This window comes from Harpegnathos saltator, unplaced genomic scaffold (genome assembly GCF_003227715.2).
Source record: "Harpegnathos saltator strain DR-91 unplaced genomic scaffold, Hsal_v8.6 scaffold8, whole genome shotgun sequence".
In the NCBI taxonomy this organism is placed as follows: Eukaryota; Metazoa; Arthropoda; class Insecta; order Hymenoptera; family Formicidae; genus Harpegnathos; species Harpegnathos saltator.
The window spans coordinates 702,959-726,496 of NW_020230648.1; the positions used below are offsets into that span (position 1 = coordinate 702,959).

General features: G+C 30.3%; 2 protein-coding genes and 1 pseudogene across 5 annotated transcripts; 1 reads left to right on the forward strand and 2 right to left on the reverse strand.

The window, feature by feature from the left end:
* Positions 1–1,783: 1,783 nt before the first annotated feature.
* LOC105187967 (uncharacterized protein C7orf50 homolog) lies at positions 1,784–4,360 on the reverse strand. Its single transcript, XM_011149137.3, has 4 exons — positions 4,079–4,360; positions 2,823–2,964; positions 2,403–2,577; positions 1,784–2,258 (listed from the first exon to the last, which is right to left on the reverse strand). The coding sequence occupies exons 1-4, from the start codon at positions 4,152–4,154 to the stop codon at positions 1,974–1,976; spliced, it is 678 nt and encodes a 225-aa protein (XP_011147439.1). The 5' UTR covers positions 4,155–4,360; the 3' UTR covers positions 1,784–1,973.
* A 4,443-nt stretch (positions 4,361–8,803) lies between these two features.
* Positions 8,804–10,258, forward strand: LOC109504436 (putative nuclease HARBI1; annotated as a pseudogene).
* A 935-nt stretch (positions 10,259–11,193) lies between these two features.
* On the reverse strand, positions 11,194–15,573 carry LOC105189399 (hypothetical protein). Of its 4 annotated transcripts, none has more exons than XM_025306756.1 (3): positions 15,377–15,573; positions 11,821–11,875; positions 11,194–11,740 (listed from the first exon to the last, which is right to left on the reverse strand). In XM_025306756.1, exons 2-3 carry the CDS (start codon positions 11,873–11,875, stop codon positions 11,262–11,264), a joined length of 534 nt encoding a protein of 177 aa, XP_025162541.1. In that variant the 5' UTR covers positions 15,377–15,573; the 3' UTR covers positions 11,194–11,261. The 4 variants fall into 4 exon arrangements, with proteins under 4 accessions (XP_025162541.1, XP_025162540.1, XP_025162539.1 ...); XM_025306755.1 differs by lacking the exon at positions 15,377–15,573 and adding an exon at positions 14,254–14,272; XM_025306754.1 differs by lacking the exon at positions 15,377–15,573 and adding an exon at positions 13,004–13,189.
* Positions 15,574–23,538: the final 7,965 nt, after the last annotated feature.

The window sequence follows — 23,538 nt, forward strand, 5'->3', positions numbered from 1 at the left end:
ATGTATATGTATACAGGGTGCACGATTTATCTGAAGACATTGAAATATCTCGAGAACTATGCATTGGATAAAAAAAAGTGGTTAATGAAAGTTGTTAGTCTCGAATGGGGACATCCAATGATACCAAACTCGACCTCCCACCCCACCCCCTGGGGGTTGGGAGCAACTTTGAAATCTTAAATGGAAACCCCCATTTTTTATTACAGATACGGATTCTACGCCACAAAATATGTAAATTTTGTCCGAAACTTTTTTTTTAATTCATGATAGATGGCGCTATAATCGCAAAAAATTATATTTTCCGCAATTCTCCAGAAATAATCATTGGATTGAGAAATAAAAAATACCTGTTCAATATTTTTAAAGAACATAAAAGTTATTCCCCACCCATCCTCTCGGGGTAGGGTGGGTGGTAACGTTCAAATCTCAAATGGGAACCCACATTTTTCATTGCAGAATTAGATTGTACGTGAAATTTTTATTGAAACAATTTTTTTCATTCGTAATAGATAGCGTTGAATTTTTCCGAGAAACTACTTTTAGCGTTACACAGGAACAACGACGAGGACGTAGTAGTTTTATGTTCCCTTCGGGTGCTTTTTTAATGTGAGTCCCCTTGCCTCTCACAGATCGGGGTGCTTTTTTAATGTGAGTCCCCTTGCCTCTCACTGTTCAATTAATTAGAGTAAGTGTTCGAAATTTTGCACCGCCTTTTATAATAAGTCGCAGTTCGCCATACACCCACAGTGGCGCGTCGAGCAGTTCCCTCTTCGATTCGGGTTCCCATTTGAGATTTGAACGTTACCACCCACCCTACCCCGAGAGGATGAGGGGGGGAATAACTTTTATTATGTTCTTTAAAAAATATTGAACAGATATTTTTTATTTCTCAATCCAATGATCATTTCTGGAGAATTGCGAAAAATATAATTTTTTGCGATTACAGCGCCATCTATCACGAATCAAAAAAAAAGTTTCAGACAAAATTTACGTATTTTGTGGCGTAGAATCCGTATCTGCAATAAAAAATGGGGGTTCCCATTTAAGATTTCAAAGTTGTCCCCAACCCCCATCCCCAGGGGGTGGGGTGGGAGGTCGAGTTTGGTATCATTGGATGTCCCCCTTCGAGACTAACAATTTAGTTACAATTTTTAAATATTGTAGTTTCATTAACCACTTTTTTTTATCCAATGCATAGTTCTCGAGATATTTCAATGTCTTCAGATAAATCGTGCACCCTGTATATAGCATATTTATATTTATATATGGCACTCCAAAAAGTGTTTCTACTATACTTATAGCATATTTCTTGATTACTAATTATATTCCAATATATTATGTAGATTTATCTGTAAAATAGTCTGACACATATATACGTGCATACATGACTAAATTTAATAAATTTCAATTAAACTGTGACATGAATTGTATTTTAAATTAAATGTTTTTATTTGATAGATTTAAATTATGGAATAAAATTATACCATTGATTTAACACCAAATATAATGTTTTGAAGTATCAGATATTAAATTAAGCTAGAAAGTTCCAACATTTCAAAAGTGGTAAAACTTTCCAAGAAAGGATGATATTTGTATGAAAACAATTTACTTAGTACTTATTCATTTAGTAACGTGAAAAACTATGCATATGTATATGTACATAATACAATATATAATGTAATATTAAACTGTCATATTAAATAATGTTCAATATACGTAGACTAACACAATATATATAATTTATTTTTTCTTTTGTTATTCTTCAAATTAAAATGTTGGAAGTTTCTTGCTTTTAATATATATAATTCTATTCAACTTTCCACTCCAGATCAAACATTATAGTTTTTCCTCATATTGCAGTTTGAAATAATGAAATTTTGTCATATACTATCACTCAGAATTGACACATGAGAAATTTTAAGGTCTATTTTTCAACGCTTTATTACTAACGAAAATTTTTTTTTAATTAAAAACTATCTGTCAGTTGGTAAAGCTTGTAAAAGCTGCCTTGCTCTTTTATAAGCGATCGATTCCATAATTTCATTTCTGCTTTCTTCATTCTCGTCCTCTTCTACTTTCCTTATAACGTCCATTCCCTTTCTTAATAGCACTTCCCGCGCCATGCCTTTGCAACCTTCGAAGTATTCCAAAACAATAGGGAAAATTGTATCAGGTATAGAATTTTCATCCAATAAATTATCTATTAGCCAAATCTGCCTAATTTTCTCAAATTTCCATTCACTTCTGGAATGTTTCCACTGTGAAAAGATAATTGTATATTGCGTATGTTATATGTATAATATATGTATGTTGCATGCATATATTGCATGTATATTCCAGAATCAGTTATTTAAGTGCCATAAATATAAGTAATATAAAAATGAACAGTTTTGAAAGACTACCTTAGACACATAACTTAATGCTCTCTGCATAGCATATATTCTACTGGCATGTCTCTTTTGAGCTTCTCTTTGTAGAGCTTTTTCTCTTTTCAGTTGCCTTTTAGATGGTTTTCTCGAAGCTTTTGTATTCTCATCAATGTCTTCCTTCAGAATATCTTCATCGATAGTAGTATCACTATTACAATAAATTATTCAGTCTAATATATTTCATAGATTTTTTTGTTAACTAGATATTTTCATATCTTTCTATTTATTAATATCATTTTCTTAATTATTTAGGATTTGAAATTAATTCTAAAATTTAATCACTTTTACAAATGTGTAGAAAATATAATAATATTTACTACAATTACTACTAAAATATATTTTGAAAAATAACTGATTTCTTTTTATATGTATTATCAAATAAAAGTTTCTTACTTGACTTTCTCCAATGATCTCCCTGAATTTCCAATTTCTTCTGTAATAAATTTTATTTTCTTTCGTCCTGTTTGTTTCTCTTGTATAATACTTTCCTGAAAGGTCTTATTTTTTTTATAATGGTTGTTTATAGTATCAGCATCTGTAAAAATGATTATTTAAGATATATCTAAAATTATATAATTAAACAAGGAATAATTTATTATAATGAGGTAAATTAATGATAGAAAATAAAATATTTTTATTCTTTATTTTGAATAAATTGAATTTGAAGATTGAAAAATAATTAATATTTAGTTTTAATTTTATACTGCTTTATTAAATTTAAATAATCTTTATCAATCAATTATTATAGTTAGCTTCAATATTTTATTAAATAAACATTAATATTATTCTGCCCACAAATATAAAAAGATTTATTTTATTTTATTTATATTTGTTTTGTTGATATTTTAATATAATATATAATAAGATTAATAAAATATTTGCTGATACATATATATTACAAATATAAAATATAATTATGGATATATACTAAATAAAAATATAAAATATAATACAAGGTGTTTCAGAAATAGATAGCCAAACTTTAGAAGTATATTTTGTTCACTGTAAAGATGAAGAAAGGTCACATAAACATGGATTTGGGAATATTTTCTTTCTAAGTTATAATCATTTTATATTTACAATAAACAACATGTATTGCATTGATATGTCATGCATTATACTTTATTCATCTTCTATTAAAAACAAATAAATTAGCAGATAGGTTTGTTCGGAATTGAAATCAGTTTTTATTTAAGCATTTAAAAGTTAAAACAGTATCAAGATAGCAGCTTAATCTATGTTTTTACCAAAATTTGTTGCAAATAAAAAATATTTATAACTTGAAAAAGAAGAATTTCTGGTCTCATATTTATATATGATCTCTTTCGTTATCTTTACAATGAAAAGAATATGTCTTTAAAATTTGGTCGCCTATTTCTAAAAAACACCTTATAATCACATATATAATATATATATACTCTACACCATATAATATATTAATATGAATTTTTTATTTATTTTCATATACAAAAAGAGAATATCATATTTTTATAATTAAAAATTATACTTTACATACTTAGGATATAATACAATATTCCAAAATATAGTAATAATATAGTGACAAAAATACTTGCAGATATTGCTGCACAAGTGACATTTAAAAAAATATATTTAATTAATAAATTTACTATAAAATTATCAAAACTTACCATTAGTCTTTGACTTTTCTCCTTTTCGTTTCCTCGGTTGTCTAAGTTCTGTTTTCGTCGTATTCTCGGCATCCATATTATCGTAAATAACAAATTATTGACGTTTTTTAGTATGTTTTAGCACATGTAATCAATCATATTATACAATTTACCGAAATAAATATCTTACGAAATGATCTGATTTAAAATGTGCCATGCGGTTCACGTGCAACTAACCTAACGCACATCACCATGCGGTTGATGTCATTACGAATTGACATTAGATTAGGCTAGGTTTGTGTTAACAGCTGATCCAAATCAAATTTAGATTGATTTTTATGAAACTATAAAAATTATTTTTAAAAATGAAAAATTTTAAGAACTTAAAATATTGTATGAGAGTACTTGTCAATTTTTATAGAATAATGAACTCATTAAACATAAAAATTACATATAACAATGAATAACAAATTTACATGAATTATTGACTATTATTAAGATAAAAAATATAGATGTTTAATTTACATATGTATATGTTTATTATTATTAATAAATAGTAACTATTATCTCATATAAGCGTAGCTGAATAATTATCAATAAAACTGAACATTAAATAATTTAATATATATAATCACACATGTATGCATACATTATTCATACACATATATATACACATTGTACACACATACACATATACAAATATATATAAAAATGATTCATATAAATAAATAAATGTCCTAAACAACATAAAAGTTTCAAGAGGTGTCTTGGAAATGAGAACATCCTTACAACATGAATGACATCTAGACATCTTCTAGATGTTCCTTTGGAGGTTTGTACTGTCTGAGAATTAGTTACCTTAGTACACAGAATAAAACTATTATATAACATAGAAGTGACATATGTAATAGAATTGCTGTTATAAGTTATTAATATTGTGGTTACTTGATTTCTTTATATAACAGCGATATAACTGTTTTAAAAATATATTATTTTATTATGTACTGGTTATAACAAAATAATAGCAATATAATTTAAATGTAAAATATTATATAATAATTACAGTGTTCATGTTACACTTATATAACATTTTTATATACAGTATTATATATAGTATACATAACAAATGTTGGTTCATTCTGTACAGGATATCTATTTCTAATATGCAAAATATGAAGCATTAATGCATATAAGAATGGTAATCTCAACATGGCAACATTTGGAGGTTACTCTTTCTAGATAGCAAAACCTATAAAAGCAGATTTTGCACAGTGTTTGTTACAGACTACCAAACACTTGCTAGTAGATATACAAGATCTGCTAGCAGATAATGATAGCAGGAACTAATCAGGATGTTATTTATACGTTATTTAAACATTTTATTTTTACATGTTATTTACACATTACATTTTTGTTATATAACTGTAATATCATTTAAATATAAAGTTACATCTAACATGTTACATATAACACACAATATTCTATAAATATTCTATGCCACATTCAGTATATTATGTTCTAGTAAATAAAATTATTCTTAACATCAAATTATTCTTAATTATCTACGAATATTAACTTTTCTTTATTACTTTTTAAATAATTATACATACATGACAATTGGTTTCGACTAAAATGAGTATTCTGTAGTTTGTTAAACTAATTTTGCCAACTAAAAATTTTGTATTCTAATAATAGGCTAGAAAATATCAAAAAAGAAACAAAATACATAAAATATCTGAAATATGAAATACATTAGTACTTATTTTAGCAAAAATCTAAAAATTATCTATTAGGAGTACAAATAAGTTTCCGCCGTTTGACAAAAGATGGCCCCAGCAGAAGATTATATTGAAATTGTCAGATGTAAAACGTAATATCGTAAGTTTGGACATCTGGGAACAACATAACTTTGAAGTATTAATGACTCCGTATCAGCATCACATAATTTTTTTCGTGCGAAAATGTCAAGTTTTGTGCCGAATAAGCGTCATTTGCGGGAACTTTTGATTTACTTCTTTAATTTAAAGAAATCTGCAGTTGAGACGCGTCGATTGCTTGTAGAAGTGTAAGATACAGACGAGGGAGGACAGCACCAGTCCCTTCCGGGGGAGCCACGGGAGAAAGGCCGCTCCTGCATTCGATTCGACAGATGGAATAAAACGAGACGAATAAGCGGAGGCAAGGCTTTTTGCCATTGAACGTTGAGACGAGTAATAATAATCAAGTCGAGTCGAATAAACAAGTCGTACATTGTTAATCTTTGTAAAGAGATATATTTAGTATAAATTGCGGTGTCGGTATTATTGTATTTGAGTTCTTTTAAAATATACATATACTTATATTCTTGTTCACTATAAGAGGAGTTTCACGTTGATCGCTCGGAACCTTTACATCCTGAACATCCCCTTTCTCTAACTAAGGAGGAGGATCTAGAAGAAGAGAGATTAAAAGAGAAAGGAACAAAGATATAGACGATATCTCTTTTAAATCTTACAGAAGCATATGGTGAGACTGCTTTAAGTGAGAGAAGTTGTAGTGAGTGGTTTCAAAAGTTTGAAAACGGTGAGTTTGACGTGGAAGACGAAGAACGTAGTGGAAGGCCGAAAGTGTACGAAGACATGGAATTGGAAGCATTATTGGAGGAAGATTCGTGCCAAACGCAAGAAGAACTTGCACTTATATTAGAAGTGACTCAACAAGCAATTTCACATCGTTTAAAATCGTTGGGAATGATTCAAAAACAAGGAAATTGGGTTCCATATGAACTAAAGCCGAGAGACGTTGAACGCCGATTTTGCACGTGTGAAATGCTGCCAGGCATAAAAGAAAGAGTTTTTTGCATCGTATAGTCACTGGTGCTGAAAAATGGATCCATTACGATAATCTAAAGAGAAAATCATGGGGACCACCTGGCCATGTTTCAACATCGACAGCCAAACCGAATATTCATGGAAAAAAACTCATGCTGTGTATTTAGTGGGATCAGCTTGGTATCGTGTATTATGAGTTGCTCAAACCGAGCGAAACCATTACTGGAGCTCTCTACCGAACACAATTAATGAAATTGAGCCGAGTACTCAAGGAAAAACGCGCACATTACTACTCCAGACACGACAAAATTATTCTCTTACATGACAACGCTCGGCCACATGTTGCAAAACCGATCAAAACCTATTTGGAAACACTTAATTGGGAAGTCCTACCCCACCCGCCATATTTACCAGACATTGCCCCTTCCGATTATCACTTGTTCTGGTCGATGGCACATGGCCTGTCTAAGCAGCGCTTTACATCGTATGAAGATATTAAAAATTGGGTCGATTCGTGGATAGCCTCAAAAGATGAAGAGTTCTTTCGACGTGGTATCCGAATGCTGTCAGAAAGATGGGAAAAAGTAGTGGCTAGTGATGGACAATACTTTGAATAAAACGTAATGTACCGTTATTTCACAATAAATTCCTAATTTTTGATAGAAAACGGCGAAAACTTATTTGTACTCCTAATATTAGAAATTTAATTATTAGCTTTTATTACGAAAGAATATGTAATAAAATAATGTGTAACACGGAATCAAAGGGTTTGTTCTTTCCAGCTGAACTCTCTGCATTAGTTCAAAAAGTGTACACTGAAGCGTTCTTTCTAGCAGAAGTGACGTAGATGTTAATGTTTTTTTCAACGGTGCAGTAGAACTTAAGCCCGGTCCAGAATAGGTTGCAAACACAGGGCTGGTTCAGCAGAACAAAGGGTGCTTAAAACCAGTGGCACACGGTGCTTGTTTTCGTGCTGGATTGCTTGCTGGATGAAAATACTGCGTTCTGATTGATACATTTCCGAAGATGGATGGAAATGCATCAATCAGAACGCAGTATTTTCATCCAGCAAGCAATCCAGCACGAAAACAAGCACCATGTGCCGCTGGCTTTACGAAGAAGCACTCAGGGCTGCGTTCCAATATTCACTGCCAGTGCTGAAAATCCATAATATACGTGACACGAACTATTTATTTTCAGTACCGATAGTGAATATCGGAACGCAGCGCAGGGTTAAGCTAAGACTCCATGCATGCGGTGAGCTGCGGCAAATGCTGCGATGACCAAGCAGGAGGGAGGCGCAAGTCCGGTTGCGGCAAGCTCCGGCATGCGTCTGTCTCCTGATTGGTCACCGCAGCCGTTTGCCGGAGCTCACCGCATGCATGGAGTCTTAGCTTTAGTTTCGGATCAAAAGTACGAATGCCACTCTATAATCTTAGTATTTCATGTTCTGCCATTTCTGTCTCAAATAGCGATTGGGTTGTCACGGGTATTTTCATTCAAGCAGGTGATAAATATATTATATTTTAGAAGATAAATATATTGTATATTTAATAAAATAAAATAACTTCTTCAAAAACAAATCATGTCAAATCATTTACAACATATACTACCATGTTGTAATAATAAATTAATTATAATTGATATTCGTATATTTACAGGGAGAAAAATGGATTTAATAAATATGTGGGACTTATTTTTTGAAGAAGAATTAGAAGATGAGTACTTGGGACTTGTACGAGAGCGGCATATAAAAATTATAAATTTTTATGAAAACATATTGTGGGAACCTACTCCTTAAATGGTAACAATTAATCTGACTTGTATTATTATAGGATAGGAAAAGTATATATAATTACAAGACATCAATAAATAGTAGACATATAAAAAAAGTAATACAACATTTATGTACCCTGCAAATTTTTAAACATATTTTCGTGTAGAAAAAAGAACATTTGAACAACTAGTACAAGAGTTTAGTCCATTATTGTATAGAGATCGAGGCCCTAATAAAATATCACCTGAGAAACAGATTGCGATATCATTGTGGTTTTTTGGGAATCAGGAAGTATATAGGTAAATGATTTTATAATATTTTGATACCTTGAAAAACATCTAAAAATTTCTATTTATTATGTAACTTATTCAATTGAAAATAAAGTGTTAAATTATATGATGTTTATTTTAATCTAATAACTATTTTTAGTACAAAGTTAATTTTTAATTGCATATAAATCATAACTAATATTGACATAATTATATAAACAACGGAAATTATATAAATTCAAAATAAATTTTGATTGATTAAATGAGAAGAGTTCTATACTAGTTTGATACGCCTTTATATTTAAAATCGTCTTACATTTATCTTCAGTAGTATAAATTATTGGCTATGGAGCATTTGCAGAACATAAGACGATCTTAAATATAAAACTTTCAGATATATTTTATTTATTATATCAATGCTGACAATTGAATATTTTTATTAGTTTGTAGTAGTAAATATGTAAAAATTTATAATATTTATAACTAATATTTATATTTAAAGATATTTCATTTTATTCATTTTAATTTCTCAATTTCAGTTAAATTACAATTATTTACAATTTTATGATATATAAAATTTTATAACATTCAAATTAATTTCAGATGTATAGGTGACCGATTTGATGTGTCTAAAGACACTGTATGGAGATGCATATTAAATATCCAAAGTATTATGTACTAACATACATAATTATATAAAATGGCCTGAACCATTACAAATGAACCAATCTCAACAGAAGTTTGCAAATATAGCTAATTTACCTGGTGTTATAAGTGCCATCGATGGATGTCATATACAGATTAGTGCTCCTGTAACAGACTCTCATTGTTACATTAATAGGAAGGGCTATCATTCAATTCTTTTACAAGGAATTTGTGATACCACATTAAAATTTATAGATGTATTTACCGGTATTTGTGGAAGTGTCCATGATTCCTGTGTTTGGTACATGAGCGACATTAGGCATTTAATAGTAAATAATGATCATAATTACTTTCGAGATCATTATTATATAATTAGTAATGCAGCGTAACCATTATCTAATCACCTGCTCACACCATATCATGATAATGGACATTTTCAACATTGGAAAATTAATTATAATACGAAACATGCTAAAACTCTTGTTGTAATCGAATGGGCGTTTAGCATGTTATTAAGCAGATTTCGAAAATTAAAATATATATACATATATAACACTGAATTTGTTCCTCTTATTCTTGCATGTTGTATTCTACATAATATTTGTATTAATATTGAAGATGAAGAAATAGTTATTGATCCTGTATATAAACATGCATGAAATTGATATTGGTGAAGATTTTGAAGAAAATGTTAAAAGAGACACATTTATTATAATTAATATTAATAAAATTATGATAGGAATATACAAAACGATGTATATAAATAAATATATTGTAATACTGAAAAGTAATAAATTATATATGCATATTCAAAAGTTGAATACTTTATTTCATTACAATTTGGAATAGATAGATAGATATTTATTATTTCAGACATCATTAAGAAGAATTGGCAAAAGGACTTTTTTGGTTTACAAACAACTCAATCCATTCATATATTCACACCTTATCCAAATAAGTCTAATAATAATCTTTTTAATACTCCATTATTCCAACTACATTTAATTATTATGGTATGGAACAATTTTTTCCACATGAAAGTCGAAACACAAATATTGTGCACTAGAAAAACTTCTTTTTGAACAATACTCACAAATTTTTTCACTAAATACTACCTGCATTTATTAAACTGCCTTGTAACATGCGTGCAAATAGTGAAACTGTTTAAGACTTATATATATAAATTAATAATAATAATAACATAAAATTTCCTTAACGTTTTTAATAGCTTATATTAATTTCTAATCTATCAGTCTTATGTAATTTATTAAAGCTTTTCTCGTATCTGAAAATAAAACTTATAACTTCTAACAAAACTTTATAACAATATTACATTTAATACCGCATTATATTAAATAAAACAAAATTATCATAAGTTTTTATCATATCTATCTAGTACATTGCACAAATATAATGCATAAAATAAATGAATTACTCAACATCACAGTATTTTAATAAGCACAGTAATTATATTTTTACTGTTTCATATGACATGTTAAATATTACTTTTATATGATAACAAAAAAACATTAATTAACTCATATTTCATTTCTAATCAACTCAGTTTAAAATTAAAAATAAAATTTATATTATAGTAAATTTAATATTCAGAAATGCAAAAATACTTATATTTGATTCTGTTTTTGTAAAATAGATAAGAATTTTTCTCTTTGTGCCATTATTTCTTTGTGATGTCTTTCACGCTATAATCTCAGTTGTGCACAGTAAGGCTCATTCATATTTTTATGTTTTCTGATCTTACCAAGCCTATTTGTTCGATTACTACATGAAGGTATTTCTTCACAATTATTTTCATTATCCTCATCTATATCTAAATTTCCAGTTATTCGAAAACCATTAGTGCTGGACGCAACAGACAGTGGTGTTATTTCTGGATGTTTCTTAAGAATGTCATCGATGGCGTCATAGTGAATCCAGTATTGTCTATCAGCACCAGATTGCTTATTATTATCTTTGATAGATTTATATCTTTTCTTTAAGCTTCTCCATTTATTGTTGCAATGATCGGCACTGACATTGTATGCTTTTATATTAATATCATTTGCAATAGACTTCCAAACAGTTTTGTATACTTGATGACCAAAGGAATTTATGCATACACTAATTTCTTGCAATAATAATTTTGTCATATCCTCATCCCAATAAATTCTGTTATTACTATCTATAAAATTTAAATAAAATATATTATCAAAAATAACAAAATTTACTAAATTATATAATTGCAATTGCTTTTTTACTTACTATTATCAGCCATAGGTTGTATTTCTTGTGTCCTTCTTCCTGCATAATTCTCCATCTGATTTAACAATAAAATAAATAAGAATTTTAAAAACTTATAAATATTCTTATAAAAACTTATAAAAAAGATTACATTTCATTGATTCTTATGCTACTAATATTGGTTTTACCAATCTTAATTAAACTTTAATCTGAATTTGTCTTTATTTGAATTAACTTAGATTAAGATTTAATCGACATTGGCAGAATTGTACATAAGATATGTTATAAGAAAGACTGTTGAAAAAGTATACCCACACAGCACTGCAATATTGAAGCAATATTATAATATCGTAGTAATATTATAAATCACAAGATTATTATATAATATTCCAGCAATATTATCACAATATTACAGAGTGATATATCAGATTACAATATCACTGGAATATTACTGCAATGTTACAATGTGACTATCGTATGGCAATATAGTGACAATATTATAACAATATTGCGAGATGATAAATCTCATTGCAATATCACAGGAATATTGCCGCTATATTCCAGCATGATAGACCGCTACGTAATATTTCTGAATATCGCAGTAATACTTCAATGTGATATATCAATCTACAATATCGCAGAAATATTATAACAATATTGCAGAATGATATATCAGATTACAATATCACTGGAATATTACTGCAATGTTACAATGTGACTATTATATGGCAACATAGTGACAATATTACAACAATATTGCGCGATGATAAATCTTATTGCAATATCACAGGAATATTGCCGCTATATTCCAGCATGATAGACCACTATGTAATATTTCTGAGTATCGCAGTAATACTTCAATGTGATATATCAATCTACAATATCGCAAGAATATTATAACAATGTTGCGGAGTGATATATCAGACAGATTGAATAAATCAGCATTATAAAGTGAAAAAACGTTAGAAAAATCGATATAAGATGAAATTCGTGATTTCGGCTGCAATGTTGAGTCCACCATATTGAAAAAAAATTTAGAAAAAAACTACCCACATATTTTTACAAATGTTAATAACGCGATCTTTGTAGTTTCCGATATAAAATAACAATTTTTTTTAAGAAATCAATGATTTTCATAAAAGACAGACTGAAGAAAATACACCGTTTTGTTTAGATCTAAATGGTCAAATTGTAAAAAGCTTACCCGAAAACTCTTAAAAAAATTATTCCCGAAAAGAATTATTAGCGATTTCTTTAATATCTGTTAGCTCAAAGTTTATAGTCACGCTATTGACGGTTGCTGTACTCAGTTTCAGAATCCTTTATTGAATAAGACATAAAATTTTTTCGATTTGCGAAAAATTCTTATTGAGAACTTCTATAAACGTTATTCTTTACGCTATCATTATATTTATATTTCTATTATTGAAAATTGTTTTATATATATATATACACGTTAATATTACATCTATATTTTTATTATAAAAATGATAATGATAAGATATTGATTTTAATAAAAACTTTTTAGCAATTATGGTTTATAGCATCTTACAAATCTTATAAAATTTATGATTCTGAAGCTATGATTACCGAAAATATTTGCGTTTTGACTTAACAGATGAGCGATATATCAGACAATATCACTAGAATATTACAATATCACTGGAATATTACTGCAATGTTACAATGTGACTATCGTATGGCAACATAGTGGCAATATTACAACATTATTGCACGTGATGATAAATCTCATTGCAATATCACAGGAATATTGCCGCTATATTCCAGCATGACAGGCCGCCACGTAATATTTCTGATTATCGCCGCAATACTGCAGTGTGAAATAATTTATATACAGGGTGTTCCATTTTAATGTCACATCACAAATATCTCAGAAACACTGCGTTAAATAAAAAAATGTTTCAGACAAAAGTTGTTTGGCTTGAAGGAGGACAGGAAAACGATAGCATTTTGTTTATAAATGGCGCCACTTTTGAGATATTCACTGACAATCAATTTTCATAAATGGAAATCCGAATTTTTTGTTATATTTTCTTTTTCTATCAATTAATTTGAACAATTTTTGTCTGAAACATTTTTTTATTTGGTTAATATTTTTTGAGATATTTAAAGAAAACTTGGTAACTTTTTCAACATTTAACTTACGATATCTCGCTAACTATTCGTCGAAAGAAAAAATAGTATTAGACTTTTTTACTTTATTTAATATCAAGAATATATTAATAGTGCCCTAACTTTTGTTAATTTAATAATTTTGAAATTTCCAAAGGTCGATACAAAAGTTAACAAAAGTTAACAAAAGTTAGGGCACTATTATAATAATATATTCTTGATAGTAAGTAGTAAGTAAGATAAGATGGACCAACCACAGTTGATTATTTTTGTCATAATCGACTGTGATTGGTTTATTTCTTATCGCTTACGTTTACTTACTGCTTACTGCCATTGTAGACCACGCTTGAGATATTTTTGTGAGATTTATGCCTAGGACATTAAGTATTTTTGCAATATTGCTGTGATATTTATGCAATATTTCAGTAATATTCCTGCAATATTGCAGCAACATTTAAGAAATATTGTAGCAACATTCCTGCAACATTTCTGTAATATTCCTGCAATATTGCGGTGCTATGTGGGTATATATTACAATCATCATCCTCTTGTAATATCTTAAAATAAAACAAATGGATTAAACGTAAAACTGTCCTAAATATTTATGAAGATATTTACATCAGTATTTTTGTACAAGAAAGTTTTAAATAAATAATTTTTAAATAATATATCAACAGCAATAATTATAAGATAAAGGTTAAAAATATTGTATCTACATTTAATATAAATTTATTTGTATGGGATAAAATACATATTTAAATACGTAAAAAATGCTAATTTAAAATTTTTTAAAATTTTATATAAACATATGTCTACGTTATTAAATAAATGTAATATAGACTACGTTTACACGGCTTCTAACTTCGACTTAGTAACACTAATGTTATAACTCCTACTTAAGGTGAGTTGCGTTTACACATTTACGCTTATCTATTTGAAATAACTTAATAACTTTCGAGTGAGTCAAGGATTTCCATTAGTACCAATATAAAAGGCCGAAAAATGAAATGATTGTGATTGTAGTCTATTTGAATCTATTTGAAATAACTTAATAACTTTCGAGTGAGTTAAGGATTTCCATTAGTACCAATATAAAAGGCCGAAAAATGAAATAATTGTGATTGTAGTCTGAATATAAAAGAATTAGAATATGAAAAGAATAGTATGTAAATAAATCAACAAATAAAGTGAACTTTTAGGTTATATTATGAATTTGAAAATTATAAAATATGTATATATCTATATAGTAAAATTTATATAATAAAATATAATATTTAACTAAAAATGAAATTAAAATTTTAGGTTATCAATTTTGGAAAAAATTAATCATGGAAAATATGGAAAGCGTATGCTCGTTTGTTGCTATATATTTGAAAATTGTAGAAAATATGATGATGCAATATTTTGATTAAACGGCGAAAGCGTCAGAAAAAAATTATATTACATTTGTTGAATTTAACACCACCAAATCATTTGCTTGATCTCGGACCCCGTATTACAATTTTCATGACATAAATCAATTTTACAATCAAGTTAAGATGTTCAATTTTTATATTGGTATTATTGTCATATTTACACTGCGTCCGTTTACACGTCTTCCTTACGTCGATGTAGAAACTCTAAAGGCTCGTCTACAATAGCTGTAAGAGTAAAGGCTCGTCTACATTAGCTGTAAGAGTAAGGCTGTAAGGTTGCAAGGCACGAAATGAAATATTTTCATTCGCTGACAGCTTACGTTACAGCCTTACAGCCTTACTCTTACAGCTATTGTAGACGAGCCTTAAGCCTCTTCACTAAATGACTTTGAGTTACTACATCAATGTAATAACAGAGAGAAGAATGAGCGGCCACCGGCCATATTTCGGGGGTACGGCTAGGCGCATTTTAGATACGCCATCTGACCAAAATGCGCCTAAACTACGTCTGCTAGGCGCACTTTCGCGGTGATAAAAGTAAAATGCACCTAGGTTCGTGTCCGTACTACTTCCATGCAATGGATAGTAGGTTAGAAAAAGACAGACGACAGACAATCGTTCCGTCTTTGTCTCACTACTGAGCGGCGCGCGGCAGTAAACACGAGGCGAGGTAGTGGCGATCTTATCGCTAAGTGAACATCTCTCCGCTTTTCTTTCATCTTTCACACTCCAGAGACATCAAAAGACGCGGTAGCGTCTCGTGTCAAGGGAACGTGCGAAGCGAGGAATTATTTTTCACGCACGCGAGATAGCACATGGGAGATTAGACGAGCGTCGACATATTATCTGTTTCTTTCCCGCTCGTCTAGCTTATTGACTGCGTGAGCTGCGAGATTTTTCTCGCTACTCCTACACCTCGCTCTTTCTCTCTCTCGCTCGTTCTTTCTCTCTCTCGCGCACTTGCTCGCTCTTCCTCTCTTCTCGTGTTCTTACGGCTTGATTAAATATATTAATTACATGACAATATATATATAAATAAATGACACATATATAGTGTATATGTATATAAAGAATATTTAGTATTAATGCCCAAATAAAGAAGAGAGAATTATAATGAGAGACGAAAAGTTAATAGAAATCCACTCTTAGCCAATATATACATCTTTTAAAAATGATTTGTTATTAAAGTATATGACAGAATAATTTATTTATGTTAATAAATTTAAATTAAAAATTAAATGATATGTTATTTGTTTTGTAAAAGATATTCCATTGTTACATTTTTCTTTTCGTAGCAAAAATAAATTTAGTCTAGTAAAAAAAGAAATTAGTTTTATTATCATATTTCAATTACGACTTTATTATTTAATTTTACGAATAGATAACGTGCATATTGTTGCTCAACGGAAACCGCGAGAAAATGGTGATCTCCGTCAAAAAATAAATGCAAACTTTTTAATAATATAATAATTTTCTTACGTAAGTGTTTGTTTTTATAGTATAACCTGTTGAATTTTATTAATTATTAATTCAGCATGTTATAGTATAAAAAATATATTTTAATATAAAAATTAATGTAATATTAATTGTTTGCATTTGCAAGAAATATGGATAGAACAGGATAGGTTGCAATGATACATAGGAAGAAAAAAGATAGATGGATAAATAGATAGATAGATAGATAGATAGATATAGAGATAGATATAGATGGATAAATAGATAGACAGATAGATAGATAGATGGATAGATAGATATAGAGAAATAGATAGATAGATAGTTAGATAGTATAGAAAAAAAGATAAATAGAAATATAATTATCATTATTATTATTATTAATGTTTTCAGTTTCAAGAGAACATTCGCTTAACGTAAGTCTTACTTAGGTCCAGTTTCACAACTTATATTATATTAACCGGAATATATTATACGACTTATATTATATTAACCGGAATATATTATACGATTTATATTATTTTAACCGGAATATAATTCGTTAATATTAGAAGTACCGAGCGGTTATTTCTGATCGTTTCTATTTTTTAGATTAATATCCTGTTTCTTTAAGATTACAGGATTTTTGTTTTGAGGGTTTGTTTAATGTGATGTTTGTAAAGAATGTATATAAATTTCTACATATAAGATTAAAAATATGAAAAATATTGCAGTGAAAACAAGAAGGTTCCACGGTGCGCACGATATCTCAATAACTATTTGACCAATCGACTTGCAACTTGGCAGCATTATAAAATAGACTTCTCTTTACCGTTTTAACTACAATTAACCAAATTCATTAATAATTAATATTTTTTATTAAACTTTACCGAGAGGCCAGAAATAGACGATTTTTGTACTAAATGCTACTATTTTATTATTTGTGTTCCGATTGTAGTTCAGACGATAGCTATACTTATAGAAAATAAAAAGCTATTTAAAATAATTGTGAAAAATTAAATCACACACATTTAGAAATTCCTTGGAATCGTCTATTTGCAACCTCTTTGCTTTTACTGCAATATTTTATATATTTTTAATCTTACATACTTGTAGAAAAATGTATATATATTCTTTAAACATCATTAAGCAAACTCTCAAAACCCGTAATCTTTTAATCATGTGATCTTTTTCGCTTCCGCAAAAAAAATTAACGAAATATACATATTTTTTGTTGGGTTGAATAAGACAACTCTTTAAAAGCCTATCTAAACAAAATTACATAATCGCATCATTGATATGCACAAGGAAATCAACCAATCATAATCCGTACAAGCGTGCCTTTTATATTATTTATATTAGACATATTTTATTGGGTGAGTGCAAAAGTTCGTGCGGAGTTTGTGAGTAAAAGTCACACAGTGATTAGGCAAACAAAAATCTTTATTCAATCAATGATATATTCTCCATCGTTTTCTATAATCTTTTCCCAACATTCTGGCAGCATACGGATGCCTCGATCATAAAAACTGCGCGGTTTAGATTCTAAGAACGAAGAGACGCCGTTTTTTAAGGCCTCCAAAGAGTCAAAGTTTTTTCCATTTAAATAATTTTGCAATGACCGGAACAAGTGATAGTCAGATGGTGCGATATCAGGAGAATGCGGTGGATGCGTTAAGACATCCCATTTCAGGCTCTTCAGTTTGCGCAGCGTCTTTTTCGAAACGTGTGGTCTGGCGTTGTCGTGATGAAAGACGACTCCCTTGCGATTTGACAAAATCGGACGTTTCTCTTTTATTTCTCGATTGGTTAATTGGCGACAGTACTTGTCCGAATCAATCGTTTCGCCAGCGGGGAAAAGCTCGAAATAGATTATGCCCTTGCAATCCCACCAAACAGAGAGCATCACCTTCATCGGGTGCAAACTGGCCTTTGGCATTGCGTCACCATGCTCACCTGATTGTTTCCATGTCCGTTTGCGCTGAACATTGTTGTAGAGGACCCATTTCTCATCGCCCGTCACTAGTCGATCCAAAAACGACTCGTTATTGAGCCGCCCGAGTAAAGAAACGGCTGCAGAAATTCGCTTGATTTTGTTCTTCTCGGTCAGCAAATGGGACACCCATATATCGAGCTTCAAATCGAATCCCATCTTTTTTAAACGCCGAAAAGCGGTTGATCGGTCAACGTTTAGTGCTGTAGCAACTTCTTCTGTTGAAATTCGCGGATTATTGAGCACTAAAGTACGCAAAACATCGTCATCAATGTCAGAAGGTCGACCAGAGCGTGGCTCGTCTTCAAGGTTAAATTCTCCGCGCCGAAATTTAGCAAACCATTTTTCCACAGTTCGTTTAGCTGGTGCTTCATCCTGATAAACATCCTGAATGTTTTTTACGGCTGCAGCAATGTTTATTCCCTTCCGAAACTCGTAAAGCATAACATGCCGTAAATGCACCTTATCGATACTCATTTTTAAAGTGATATTTCTCGAAGCAGTTTGTATGAAAACAAATTATTTTTTTTTTAATAACAGCTGAAGACGTCACCTTTCCAACGTTATATAATATGTAGATGGAAGTATTAATGACAACACTTTATGACGCTTATAACTCCATCTATTGAAACTCCGCACGAACTTTTGCACTCACCCAATACATTTAATTAATCTGTTTCCTTCTCTAGAACAAATAATCATCAAAGGTCAAGATAACGTCAAAATTATTTTGACTTAATTTTGACATCATCTTCACTTTCATATAATTATTTGTTCTACTTCAGTTATGCATATGAACAATACGACTATGCAAGTTTGTCTCAATAAGTCTTAAACTCCGGTTAAAATTAATTATGAAACTAAATCTTAGCGTTTTTGAATCATCGGCATCTTTCACGATGTTACGATTATAAATATTATCTATATAACGAATTGTAACCTACACAATGGAACGCTCTTCGATTGAACCGATTGAAATTGCTCATATCAATTATCAATGATATATGGCCTTTCATTACATTCTCTAAGTTTCAATTGTTAATTGAGCAATTCCTTTCACAAGTCAAAGATTAACATGCTGATTTGAAACATAATGCAAAAAGCTCGAAAATAAATACGAAGCAGAGAAGAGATTAACACTGAATGATTATTATTTAATATGCAACTTACATTAACATGGAATGTCTAATTGACTTAATGTCTCGAAGCTACTGAATATGAATTTCTGCTCAAATCTCTTCCTTTCTGTAGGAGATTTTTGGCTGTTTCGGTTACTTTCCTCTACATTTATATTGATGAGTTGAAGCACTTGTTTCTACGAGATGGTTAAAATTCAGTTGACTTTACGAGTGTTCAATCGTGATTATCTGCTGGCTTTGAAACAACAGAAGCGCAACGCTTAACGTTCTCTCCCCTCGGAGAGGTATTCTGACACGAGCGGCGTGGCAATCTATCGGCGACAGTCATCAGTACTCGCGGCGAGCTTTACGACTGCACTTCGTAATCCGTATTCTAACGATTCTCGTTCTTGTGCGGATTTTCAGTGTTTCTTATCTTAGCGAGTCAACGAGATTTCACAACACTTATTTTTTTCAGATTTCTTTACCTTAACGCGATTATATATAAACATCGCGTATGCTTACGCGTGTGTTGAATCGCGTCTATTCTTCTTCTTTTTTTTCTTTTTCTTGTCATGTGTTGTGATTTTTTTTTTTCATATTTTTTTTTCATACAGTGTATAACACTGTATATATTCTAAATTAATATACAATGTCAAATCAGTTCCGTGCAGTTCGCTATTCAAATACCTGTGTGTACAAAAATTGCAGTAATGGGAAATGTAATGGAAAGCGCCTATTCAGGTTTCCCATGCAAAACGACGCAAGATATCATCAATGGATATACAATACAGGTAGATCTTTATCTCAGCGAAGAATGACTTGTCGAATTGACGTCCATTTAATTGTAAGTTGCATATTAAATAATAATCATTCATTGTTAATCTCTTCTCTGCTTCGCATTTATTTTCGAGCTTTTCGCATTATGTTTCAAATCAGCATGTTAATATTTGACTTGTGAAAGGAATCGTTAAATTAACAATTGAAACTTAGAGAATGTAATGAAAGGCCATATATCATTGATAATTGATACGAGCAACCATCTAACTGACGTCGTTCCTAGACAGCACGCGATCACAAGAACGTCCGAAAGACGTCTAGAGGATGTTTTACGTCCTAAGAACGTCCGAAAGAAATCTGAAGACTTCAAAACGTCTTCCAAACTTCGTAAAGTCTCTAGCATATTCCTTGGAGATCTTGTGTTATGTGGTTTTCGATGTCGATCGACGAATCATTCCTCGCAGGGATCTTACTGTTTCATATATTAACGTCCTTTTTTTTAAAGAAAGGCAGATTCGTATATGTATTCTCTTAAAGTGAATCAGTAAAAATGTTTTTTATTGTATCAGTAAAAGGAATATTTCACCGTTTTTTGCTATTTCAATTTTGAAATGGTAAAAAAGTTTGATACCTTGTAATTGCAACTGTTCGGCTTATTATCATTCTAATATTACATATTATTTTAACAACGTTGCATTCTAAATCTCAGTACCACAAAATTCTCACAATCCGCGCGATACTCTTTAAAATATAATCAGTGCATTCTTTATTGAAACATTATAGTTGTAATAGAAGCTTTTGCTCTAAATATAGCACTGCAAAAATTTCGCTAAAAGAATCAGTGAATAACAACGATTGTTCATGTTATTGATGCAGTTTGCAAATACTGACTGTGTCACTGCACACAAATCTTTTTCTTTTGTTCCATTTATATTTTATTATTTCTCATCAGTGGAAGTAAGATTTCACTGAAATTTTATTTCAGATAAAACTTATTTTAGATTTTTTGACAATGGATTGAACGTTGAGGTTTTATATCTTGGCCATCACAATTACTCGATCTAACATCTATGGATTTCTTTGTGTGGGGGGCAAAGCTAAGAAATCGAATCGTGGCTGCTGTGCATCAAATATCATAAGATTAGTGTTTGGCTGCAATACAAGCTGTCAGTAATAGATGCAATGTTTGCATTGCTGCAAAAGGTCAACATTTTGAACAATCTATTTATTAAGTAAAGTAATAAATAAGTGTAAACAAATTAATAAAAAAATAAGTGTAAATATTAAATAAACACTTTTTTTGTTTTTTTGTGATTTTCTTCACAAGGAAGTTAAAACGAGCAAATCTGTAAAGGACTTTTTTCTTACTTTATCGATCCTCTACACGCTTTTGAAGTTTTGACATTTAATTTCGGGACACCCTGTACAGTGCTTATAATTTTTCAGTAAAAAATTAAGTTGGTTTTTAAAAATAATGTAATAAAACGTTAATAAATACAAAGATTATTGAAATATTTATATAACATTCACCTATAATTCTTTTTCTTATTTTATTAAAATTATTTCATAATTTCCCAATTGCAATTTTTTTGTCTGAAAATGCTCTAAATATTGAAAAATGTGATTGTTGCTTTGTAGTATGAAAAACTGACAGTTATGATTTCATTATTAAATATTAAATGCTTTATTATTAATTATTAAATATAAAAATAATTGATATAATAATATCCAAAGAAAAACAAAAAATCCTAAATTGGAAATGTGTAATATGATATTTAGAACAAATATTATTTTCAAATTATATTCAGACGAAACCATGACTTGATGCCAAATATCTTAGTGCAACCATCATAAAATTCTTCATTTCATGATGCTTACTGTATAATACACAATTATTCTACTGGAATACATATACAAATCTCTTGCTACGAAAGTCAGAAATAAACGCGTAATCGCTTGTTTTTTTATTTTTTGTTACAGAAAATACTAAGTTGGAGACATGGTATCCGAATACCCTTCGAGCTGCGGGATTGTGCGAAGATCATTTTGTTGTGACGTCCTTTAAAAACCCACAAAAAATAAAATTGCGTAGAGATGCCGTACCAATTCCGTACGACAAAGATGCCTCTTCTGCACATAAAGATAATATAGAAATAAGAGAGGTACAAAGGGACGTTGTAGAATTATCTTTACCCAATCACCAAATATTATATTAGAAAAGGAAGAACTTCAACAGTCTGCAGTACGAACATATGGATCTGGAACTGTACTTTTCGACATTACTGCAGAAGAGGAAGATGTCATGGAATGGATGCATTTGGAACCAGAACCACATACACGTGAGAATGTGAAACGTAAGGAAAAATGCATGCAAAGTAAAGAAAATCCAGATAACAATCCAGATTGAATTATCAAGGCTTTAAGAATAGAAAATCTTAATTTACGAAAAAAAATTAAACGTTTAAATTATCAGTTGCGATATATGACACAAGCGCGTGAGAAATGTAAAAGTCAAAAGTCGGAAAAACAAATATTAAAGAATTTGATAAATAAACAAAAACTTAATCCTGTTGCAAAAAGTATGATACATTTGCAACTGCATATTCCGCGCACACAATATACAGAGTGTAACGAGGCGCAGATGCACCTCGTTACTACCGGCCCGACCGACCACCTGTCGGGCCGAAGAACGGCGCTTTGCCACCTTAAGCTATCGAAACGATCGCGCCACCGCTATCTCGCGCCACCGCTATCGCGCGCCGCGGCGATCACGCGCCGTCGCCGTGCCTCGCGCCGATAGGCGCGCCGCTCGATCGCCGCCGTATCAATTGTAGCGCGATCAACTATAAAACGGCGGCGATCGAGCTTC

Excerpts from the sequence above, each read along its gene's own strand:
- LOC105187967 (XM_011149137.3), bottom strand. The coding sequence starts at position 4,154 with ATGGATGCCGAGAATACGACGAAAACAGAACTTAGACAACCGAGGAAA. Across the intron at positions 2,578-2,822 it reads AGATCATTGGAGAAAGTCAA|TGATACTACTATCGATGAAG; the intron begins GTAAGAAACTTT and ends TTATTGTAATAG. Across the intron at positions 2,259-2,402 it reads CATTAAGTTATGTGTCTAAG|TGGAAACATTCCAGAAGTGA; the intron begins GTAGTCTTTCAA and ends ATCTTTTCACAG.
- LOC105189399 (XM_025306756.1), bottom strand. The coding sequence starts at position 11,875 with ATGGAGAATTATGCAGGAAGAAGGACACAAGAAATACAACCTATGGCT. Across the intron at positions 11,741-11,820 it reads ACAACCTATGGCTGATAATA|ATAGTAATAACAGAATTTAT; the intron begins GTAAGTAAAAAA and ends TAAATTTTATAG.